The sequence below is a fragment of the Microtus ochrogaster genome, linkage group LG1, assembly GCF_000317375.1.
Source record: "Microtus ochrogaster isolate Prairie Vole_2 linkage group LG1, MicOch1.0, whole genome shotgun sequence".
In the NCBI taxonomy this organism is placed as follows: Eukaryota; Metazoa; Chordata; class Mammalia; order Rodentia; family Cricetidae; genus Microtus; species Microtus ochrogaster.
In genome coordinates, this window is record NC_022027.1 from 3,323,315 (window position 1) to 3,333,896 (window position 10,582).

Below are 10,582 nucleotides of genomic sequence, written 5' to 3' on the forward strand. Positions count from 1 at the left end.
AGGAGTGCACACACACATACAAGGAGTGCACACACACACACACAAGGAGAGGAGTGCACACACACATACACACAAGGAGAGGAGTGCACACACACATGGAGAGGAGTGCACACACACAAGGAGCAGAGTGCACACACACACACTTGAACCCTTCTCATTGTTCTTTCCACACTACACAGAGTCTGGTGCCTCAGTTCCCACAGCTGCCCAAACACTGCCAATCACTCAGAGATGATTTCCATCTTTAGCCCAGGCTAACCTTGAACTCACCATGCAGCTGAGGAGGACATTGACTTTCTGAACCTCCTGCCTCAGCTCCTGAGTGCTGGGGTGTGTGCCCAGCCCTCACCGAGAGGTGATCTGAGGTCATGGGAAGATGGTCACAGGGTCACAGTTCTCTGCGGATACAGAGCCATGGCGCACTGGGACCCCCGTTATCCGTGAGACTGATGCCACACCGGTGGGGGGGTGGTCCTCCAGCTCACAGTGTCTCTGGTACTGTGAGACAGGGTAATTCCTAGCTGCACAGTTAGCTCGAGGACTATCTGGCTACAATGGACCCTGTGGGGTTTTGTTTGTTTGTTTAAGGCCTGGTATGGTGGCGCACGACTTTAATACCAGGACTCTGGAAGCTGAGGCAGGTGGGTCTCTGTGAGTTCCAGGACGGCCAGGACTACACAGAGAGACCCTGTCTCAAAGACACACAAAAAACAAAGACAAAGTCTCACTATTTAACTCACACTGGCCGTGAACTCACAGCTGGTCTCCTACCTCAGCTTCCACGTGCTGGAAGATAGGTGCCTCCAGCTCCTCTTGGGACTCTAGCATCTCCAAGAGCCCCTTACCAGGTTTCACCGGTTTCTAGTCACACTTGTTGGGTTTATATTTATTTCTGCGTGTGGGTGGACGTGCCATGGCTGGCATACAACACCACCAGAGGACAAACTCTGGGAGTTGGTGTGCTCTGCCATAGGAGTGTGGGGGACTCGAACTCAGATTGTGAGGCTTGATGGCTGAGCCCACTCGCCTAACCTCCTCTGCTGTCTCTGAGGATGGAGGGGCCTGTAAGTCCTGCCTGGGGCTTGACACACAGTAGGGACACACAGTAGGAGCCATCACTGCAGGCCACAGACCGAAGATTCCTACCTTCCTGCATCTCCAAGGCTGGAGAAAGAAAAAGAAGCAAATTTAGACAGACTGAATGGGAGCGGTAAGCTGTGGCTCCCCAGGCGGGACATCGACCCAGCTAGGGGCGGGCTTCTGGCTTTGTTTGGGCAGAGGTGGGGGGCTTGGGGAGGGGGCGTCCCTGCAGACAGGGCTGCCTCTGCAGTGAGTGCTCTCTCTCTCTCTCTCTCTCTCTCTCTCTCTCTCTCTCTCTCTCTCTCTCTCCACACACACACACACAAAAGCAGGAAACACGCATTAAGTCCATTATCAATATTTTGCCTGGAAAAAAATACGAAAAGCATTTTCTTCTCTGAAAAATTAATAACCTAGAAGGAGGGGGTGGGGAGCCACGCTTGAGCCTGGGAGGGAGAGGGAGGGCCCTGGCTTCTCTCCACACAGAGTACCAGGGTGACTCCTCCAACACCTGACTGTGCCCCCCCTCCCCGGGCTTCCCATCTCCATGAGATGGTCCTGCCACCTCCACCTCCAGCCTCCCCCTCTGAAGATGGGCATCTTCCACACTAGGTCAGACACCAGCTCCCACCTCCCCACAACAATCCTGCCTCTCCAGGAAGCTACTCAATCTGCAAAGCCCATTGCTGGTACTGGCCACAGTGGCCTTATACCCACCTGTGCATCTCCCTCTGTTCCCACATCTGGGCATCCAGGAGCATCCTGGGAGCCCCAATCACTTTCTGAACCTGAGTATCACCTGTATATACATCAAGTCATCAAGACAAAGAACAATGCCCTGTGTGTCCCTTGCTTGTCCTGGAGAGAAGATTCTAAAACACCTTTGGAGGGAGGGAAGCCAGGGAAAAACACCTTCTTCCTGGGTCCCAAGTTTTTTTCTTGTGACAGGATCTTGCTGTGTAACCAGGCTGGCCTCAAACTCACAACAATCCCCCTTCCTCAGCATCCGGAGTCCTAGGATGATGGTTGTGGAACACTATATCTGGCCTCAGCCTCTAAGGGGTTCTGAATGGTCCGATCTTGTTGGGTCATGGACTGAGCCTTCCGTTCCTGCGACCCTGGTGGAGTCCCCTTCTGTGGAGAGACTGCAGTGTTCTGGAATAATCCAGATGCTGCAAAACCTCACAGGCAGCATCTACAGCCAGACACAGTGGCGCTCCCCAGTTATCACCACAGTAGGAAGGAGGGAGGATTGGGGTTCAAGGACATCCTCTGGCATCATGAGTGTGAGGCCAGCCTGGGCTACATGGGACCCTGTCTCAAAGCAAAACAGTGATACTGTATACCCACAATCCTCCTGGCCTCCCCGAGGACAAGTGTGAGGACAAGTTTTTGGGGGGCTCAAAGGCCGAAGTTGCTGCTGCTTGGAACCCCTCTTATAGGGCCCCGACTCTGGTTTCCCCAACTTATAAGGAAGGCATCCTCGGACATCCAGAGAAGCCCAAAGCAGTTCTCAGGGCTGTGGCTGGGAGCAAGGGGTCTGGTTTGGGGGTACCTTCTATATCTGTCCACCTTGTCCATCCTGAGCCCCCATCTACTGTGTGCTCTGGATCTCCATCTCCCCTCTCCATACAGGCTGAACCTTCACTTGTCCCTGAGACCCAGCTCCCTGCCCAGGGCATAGCCCTGTCTCTTCATTATGGATTAGGGGGGGTGATAGCATTGAAATATCTCTGCAAGACCCCTCACAGCTCCCCAAATCCAGCTGTGCCCAGGCCACCAAGGCACAGAAAACAGCACCACCCTCCTCTTCCTCTTGTCTCACACCCAGACTACCCTGAAACTCATAGCAATCCTCCAGCCTCAGCCTCTCAAGTGCACCATCACACTGGGCTGAGAGTATATATAGACTTTTAACCTGTGGTGGGGTAATCTGGGAGGGCTTTCCTGGGAGGTGACTGCATCTGAGGTTGGCGATGGATCTCCCCACTCCCAACCTTGACTCGGTCCTGTTGGTCAGACAGACTACCTCAGGACAGGGGTCCTGGACCTGCCTCTGTGGAGCACAGCCTGGGGATGCGCTGGGGAGGGCTGCCTGACAGGAGGGAACATTTTTTCCGAGGCGGCTGCCACGTCTCTTCTAAGGCCGATATTGAACCTTCTTGTCAATGCCGGAGCTGTAAGTGGAAGAAAAAAAATCGCTTAATGGGCTTCTGGAGGCTGGCGCAGGCGGTGGGCGCCCGGGCCGCCAAAAAGGAGGTGGCGCTGGGCCCTTGAAAGGGGAGCTTCACACATCCGCTAATCACCTCCCAGGCGCTCACCCCATTTGCGCCCCCCACGACCACGCGACGGAGGAACTTCCATGTCCCTAGCCCCATCTCCGATGAGGACTTGAGTACTCTCCCTCCACGGATGGTGTGCGGAGCCTGGAGCAGGGTGTGGGGTGATGGGCTGGAGGTGGGGGTCTCGGTCTGAACGCAGAGAGGAGAGGGAGCCCTGGGGCTGTATCTGGGGGAAGAAGGGGACCCGGTGTAGACGGAAGACTAGAAGGTCACCAAGCAAGGGTTAGACGGGTTAAGGGCAAGGGAGGGCGGGGGAATAAGGGATCACTCCACTCCCACTCCACCCACCCCCGCCAGCTAAGGGAAGTAACAAGAACCAGAGGCTTTCTTCTTTTTCTTTCTGGAACTGAGGATGAAGCCAGAACCTTGCACAGGCTAAAAAGTCATTCAACCCCTGACCACGCCCTCAGTCCCCCTGGGAGGGCTCTACCTCTGACCACACCCCAACCCTTCCCTGGGGGACTTCTCAGCGGGGTTCTACTTCTGACCTCGCCCCTCAACTCATCATTGGATAATTCCAGGCAGGCCCTCCACCCCTAAACCGCAGTCAGACGCCAGATTCGACTTCAGAACGTTTTTATCTCTACAGAAGCCTTCACTGCACAAGCTATTTTGCAGGTGCAATTGAAGCACCTAGGTGACTGAGGAAGATTGCCCAAACCTGGAAGTCAGCCTTAGCTACAATCTTATACCTTATTTTAAGAAGGCAAAGTCTTGGGCGGTGGTGGCACATGCCTTTAACTCTGGCAATCACGCGGCAGAGGCAGGCGGATCTCTGTGATTCTGAGGCCAGCCCGGTCTTCAGAGTGAGTTCCAGGACATCCAGGGCTACACAGGCCAACAGACAAACAAGCAAAATAAGAGGGAGAAGGCTTTTTTTTAAAAAAAAAAATTTTTTTTTGGCCTAATCTTTGGTTGAGACAGGGTCTCCTACACAGCCAGGCTTGTAGCCCAGGGTGACCTTGAACTCTGGATTCTCCTGCCCCCACTTCCAGAGTCCTGGGATGACGGCTGACACACCTGGCACCGAGTCCAGATTTTATGACTACCTTTGCAATTCTGCCGGTGAGTGTGTATTGCTTTCTAGAAAGATCCAGCAGGAGAGATCCAGCCGGCAGCAGCCTCTGAGAGAATTGATTGGAATGTAGAATGATCTTCAGCTAAAAGGGTCTAGCAAGCCCCTTCCTAGCGACACTGTAGCTGGAGATGGGGTGGGGCAGCAAGCAGACTTGTCAATCACCTGACCCATCCAACTGGGGAAACACCTTTGGAGCTCCACACACCTGGCGATGTCCAGTGGGGACACCGTGCTGGAACACCAACCAAGGCTCATTCAGATGCGGGGGACACGCCCTGGGAGTGCGACCTGTGTGTGCTAGGAGTCTGGATGACGTCCGTGGGACACGGTCCACAGTCATTTTCTTCTGTCACCCAGAGATCAGTTGTCAGTCCTGGGAACTAAGCAATGTTCACAGTGCAAGAGCAGTGAGTGACCTGGGCTTTCATCCCAGCACTCAGGAGGCTGAGGCAGAAGGATTGCAGAGAGTTTCAGGTCAGCCCTGGATAGGAAGGAGATGAACATAGCTGGGCTCCAAAGCAAGACCCTGTCTCAAAAACAAGCAAGCAAGCAAGCAAGCAAGCACGCAGGGGCTGTTGAGATGGCGAACTCAGTGCCCTATGTTGCACTCTGACCTTCACGTGAGCAGGCTCATACACATGCACACCATAACTGAATAACTGTCATTTTAGAGACTTTCAGCAAACAACATGGGCTAAGGAGATGGCTGAGTTCAGATATCCAGCACCCACATAAAAAGCTAGGTCATGCAAGGCAGCCGCCCCAAACAAGACTTCTTGCACACTGGGGTGACAGGTATGTACCACCATACCTGGCTGCTTTTGTTCATTTGAGACAGGATCTCACTGTGTAGTGATGTTTGGTCTCAAAATTTCAGCCATCTTCCTGTCTCGAGCCTCCACAATGCCACCATTTTATTTTATTTTTTTTATTTTTTATTTATTTATTTATTTTTTGCTTTTTCGAGACAGGGTTTCTCTGTGGTTTTGGAGCCTGTCCTGGAACTAGCTCTGTAGACCAGGCTGGTCTCGAACTCACAGAGATCCGCCTGCCTCTGCCTCCTGAGTGCTGGGATTAAAGGCGTGCGCCACCACCGCCCGGCTGTTTTGTTTTGTTTTGAGTCAAGATCTCTCTGTGTAATTATAGCTGTCCTGGAACTCACTCTATGAGATCCCCTGCCTCTGCCTCCCGAGGGCTGAGATTAGAGGCTGCGCCACCACCACCTGAGTGGCATGAATCTGTAAATTAACTAATGGATTTTGTGTATGAGACAGACAGCATGGTGCTTGTATAGACATCAGAGACAATTTTGGGGAACGGGTTCTCTCCTTCTACCGTGTGGATCCTGGGATCTAAGTCAGGTCACCAAACTTGGCACTCACCTCACTTGTATTTTATATGTACATTCAAGTGTGTGTGTGTGTGTGTGTGTGTGTGTGTGTGTGTGTGTGAATGTATGAGTGCCTTGTGTATTGTGTGTGTGCATGTGCGTTTGCATGTGTGTGTGTCCCTGTATGTTCGTGTCTGTGTGTGAATGTGTGTGTGTGCACGTGGTGTGGAGAGAGTTCGGCATCAATACCTTTTCCAAGGACTCTCCACTCATTCATTTTAATTTTACTCTGTATGAATGGGAGCTTTGCCTGGGCACCATTTGTGTTTAGTATCTGCAGAAGCCAGCAGAGGGCGTCGGATCCCTGGGAACTGGAGTCCCAGACAGTTGTGAGCTGCCATGTGGGTGCTGGGAACCAAACCCAGGTCCTCTACAGGAGAAGGCAGTGCTCTTGGAGGCTGATCCATCTCTCCAGCCTTATTTTGTTTTATTTTGTTTTGTTTGGGACAAGTTCTCACTCTGTAGACCAGATTGACCAGAGAGAACCACCTGTCCCTGCCTCCTGAGTGCTGGGATTAAAGGTGTCACCACACTCCACTCCATTTTTGTTTGTTGGAGACAAGGTCTCAGTCTATAGCCCAGGAGGCTATATAACCCAGCAAGTCTCCAGCCTTGGACTTTCAGAGTGCTGGGGTTACAGAGGCTGTGTGGGTTGCAGCTGCACCATGCATGTTCAGGTAGAAATGTGGAGCCGCCAAGAGGGCCTGTGCACTCACGGGCACTCACGCGCACTTACACGCACTCACGCGCACTTATGCACACTCTGACACTAAGCTTCCCCAAGCTCTCAAAGGCAAACGCTCCTCCAGCCCACCACATCCATTAGAAGGGACATCAGCCAGTTGCCAACCAGTTAGTCCTTTGATGAGAGCTGTCTTTTATCTTCAGCAGGCCCGCCAGCTCCCGCCTCCCTCCCCATCCCCACTCGATAACCAGGTTAAGATAAAAATTGAATCCCAGTGTCTGCGTTCAGAAATAACCCTACACAGCCCGGTCAGCAGCTCATGCTTCAGCCCTGAGAAGCCGAGCCCAGAAGCCGGGCACCCAGGGAGGGGTGCAGGGGGGACCAGAGGGGAGCAGAGCAGAGGAGCAGGGGGAGCAGAGGGGAGCAGGGAGCAGAGGGGAGCAGGGGGAGCAGAGGGGAGCAAGGGGAGCAGAGGGGAGCAGAGCAGAGGAGCAGGGGGAGCAGAGGAGCAGGGGGAGTAGAGGAACAGGGGGAGCAGGGGGAGCAGAGGGGAGCAAGGGGAGCAGAGGGGAGCAGAGGGGAGCAGGGGAAGCAGGGGGAGCAGAGGAGCAGAGGGGAGCAGAGGGGAGCAGGGGAAGCAGGGGGAGCAGAGGAGCAGGGGGAGCAGAGGGGAGCAGGGGAAGCAGGGGGAGCAGAGGAGCAGAGGGGATCAAGGGGAGCAGAGGAGCAGGGGGAGCAGAGGAGCAGGGGGAGCAGAGGAGCAGGGGGAGCAGGAGGAGCAGAGGGGAGCAAGGAGCAGAGGGGAGCAGGGAGAGCAGAGGGGATCAGGGGGAGCAGAGGGGAGCAGAGAGGATCAGGGGGAGCAGAGGGGAGCAGGAGGAACAGGGGGAGCAGAGGAGCAGAGGTGGCAAGGGGAAAACAGCAAATGTTGTGTCTCCTAGACCAGGGCAGAGCTGCGGCTGGATGACCTTAGCCAGGTCAGGAGACTATGGAGCTGGTGCTCACAGAGTGGTGACCCACACACTGGGTCCTTTTCTTTCTTCTTCCTTCTTTACATTTTCCTTTATTTTGCATGTGTTCTGGAGGTCAGATGACAACTTGCGTGTCTCTCCTTCCACCATGTCCCAGGGATCAAAATCAGGTCATCAGGCTCGATGGTCCTGTGCCAACACAAGTCCTTACATTTTATTTTGACACAGGGTTTTTACTAAATGGTCCAGGCTGACCTTGAACTCCCTCTGTAGCCCAGGCTGGACTTGATGTGAAATTCTTTTGCCTGAGCTTCACTTCAGGAGAGGTGGGGCGACCAGTTGAAGCAGCTTAGGCTCTGGATTTGACCTTTTCCATCCATCTATCTATCTATCTATCTATCTATCTATCTATCTATCTATCTATCTTTCTATCTATCTATTTCAGAGACAGGGTTTCTCTGTAGCTTTGGCGCCTGTCCTGGAACTCACGCTATAGACCAGGCTGGTCTCGAACTCACAGAGATCCACCTGCCTCTGCCTCCCGAGTGCTGGGATTGATGGCGTGCTCCTCTACTGCCCGGCTTATTTTTTGAGACAGGGTCTCACTATGTACCCCTGGCTGTCCTGGAACTCACTCTGTAGATCAGGCTGGACTCAAACTCATAAAGATCCTTCTGCCTCTGCCTCCAGAGTTCCAGTATTAAAGAGGTGTGCCACCAACGCCTGGACTAGCTTTTGATGATCTGTGCTACATTTTGTTGTATTATTTTGGTTCTGGGGATGGAAGTAGGATGTCTCAGCTGACTACACACTGAGCTCCTACCCCCAAAACATATTTCTGTTTTATTTTGCATACCTGGCAAGGGCTTTACCACAAACACAGCTTTTGGCGGGTGGTTTAGTTTTTCTGTTTTGAGACGTCCATAATCCAGGTTGGCTTTAATCCTCCTGCCTCAGCTTCTGAGGGCTGAGATTATCAACACGGACTTGTGAGATGGCTCAGTGTGTAAAGTGGCTGGCCAACAAGCTGGCCACAGGGTTCAATTCCCACATCGTGGAGACAGCTGACCTCCACACACACGACACAGCACACACAGGTAAACAAATACAATCCATAAAACTTTTAAATAGGTCAGTGTGAACCATGGTGCCCGACTGTCCCCGCGCACAGCCAAGGACAGAGGGCTGTCTATCTCTGGTGTGGCAGAGATGCCCCAGGCCCTGGGCGCGAGCCTCTGACTATGGCCCCGCCCCCGTGCACTCTGACCTCATCCTGACTGGGTCGCATCTGCAAAGATTGTCTGGACCCCAGGAGAATGATGGCGAAGTCCGAAGGTTTTAAACACGGAGGGCTTCACTCAAATGGCCTCACGGGACCCTCCTCCTCCCACCTCCTCTGGAGTATCAGGTCCCCGCCGCGCTCTCCCGCTTTCGGTTCTCCGGCTCTCCCGCCCCGCACCCTCTCCGCCCTGTATCCCGGAGATAAGAAACAGGTCAATAAAGTTTCTCGGCTGCGATCCGCGCCGCGCATCCCGGGAAGGTCAGGGGACGGCGGCATCGACCCGCGCCCGGAGCCAGGCCCGGGGCCGCGCTGACCGGCTGACCGCACCCGGAGCCGTCGGCCAATGGGAGCGCGCACACCGCGGTTGCCTAGCAACGCGTTGGCGGAGGGGCGGGACTGGCGGGGGATGCCGGCGCATCGATGCGGAGCATGCGTGGCAGGGCGGGCGGGAGCTCGGCGCCCGCCGGCCATCGATTGCCCGCGCGGCTCCAGGAGAACGACCGGTCGCCAGGCTCTGGGGGAGCCGCCTCCTCGGCAGCCCCTGACGACGCAGGTTCGAATCCCGCCGCCCCGACTGGGGCGTGTTCCTCTCAGAGGAGGACGTAAGGGACAGGAACAGCGGGGTGGCCTCTCCCCCAGCGTCCTCGTTCTCTCTCCTTCCTTCCTCCCTACCTTTTCATTACTTCTCTTCTTCCTCTGACTCTTCGTATTTCTCTGTGTGGGTTTCCTGGGTTGGTGCTCACGTTGTTCTGCATGGGCTCTGGACGTTGGAGAGAGAAGCTCCACAGACCTCGCTGAGCCCACAGCGACACCCCTCCAGTTCCCAACAGGTTCTTGCTGATCCTCCTCAAACCAAGCAGAGTTGGGGTGTGGGAGGGGCAATAATGAGACTCTGGTGGGACTGGGATTGGGGGTGTCCTCCTGCTGCTCCTCCTGGTGGCTAGCCTTCTTTGGCTTGTGCATGCGTCCTTCTGCAGCCTCAGGAGCCTCTTTTTCTAAGGATGTGATAGCATCCAGACTGGGCCACATCTCTAAATACGTGTGGACCCCAGGAACCGCTGTCAGAGCCTAACGCCCCAGCAGTTGTGAGTTTTACATAAGCAGCCCTGATGGCACCCCTACTTGCCCTGCCCACTCCAGGAGCTTGGGGTGAGCCCTGCTAGTATTTCTCTACTATCTCTAGGTCCAGGGAGAGACAGTCGTCCCTGAGGCTTGTGCAGCAGGCAAGTAACAGAGAATTTGTTTGGTCAAACAGCAAGACAGCTGCATCGGGGTGGGGTGATGATGGTTGAACGTAAAGACCCCTCACTCCCGACCACATACAAAGGCAGATTGTTGCCCACCTCCCTAAAATGCATACACAGTGATATCCTAGGCTATAATGAGATGAAATTCATGTAACAAAAAGTTAATGATTTCAAAAGCAAAAACCACAGGATTAGTTTAATCACGAGGTCGTATGGCAATACCATTATCTCGTTCCAGGATATTCCCCGCCTCTAGAGGAAGCCCCATCTGGATGACTATCATCCTGTCCCCTCTCAGCCTCTCATGGCCACACATCTACTCCTTGCTTCCCGTCTGCATGGTTCCTGTCGCAGAGGCCACAGTGTGGCTCTTGGGTCTGAAGCTCTCCTGCAGCAGGATGTCCCCGAGGCCCCTCCGCCAATCTTGCTCATAGCTGAGTAGCCCTTGGTGTATGGATGGACCACTCTTTAGTGTCTGTCATTGGTGGACTTGCGTCCCTCTTGGCC

The 10,582-nt window shown here is 54.2% G+C and overlaps 1 protein-coding gene across 1 annotated transcript in view; it reads right to left on the reverse strand.

Annotated features, from left to right (window-relative positions):
- Nucleotides 1-9,299, reverse strand: part of Onecut3 (one cut homeobox 3) — a 34,900-nt gene extending 25,601 nt beyond the window's left edge. Inside the window, exon 1 of the mRNA XM_005372455.3 lies at nt 8,938-9,299. Coding sequence (XP_005372512.2) covers nt 8,938-9,299 — 362 coding nt within the window. The remainder of the gene's footprint in view (nt 1-8,937) is intronic.
- Between the last annotated feature and the right edge of the window lie 1,283 nt (nt 9,300-10,582).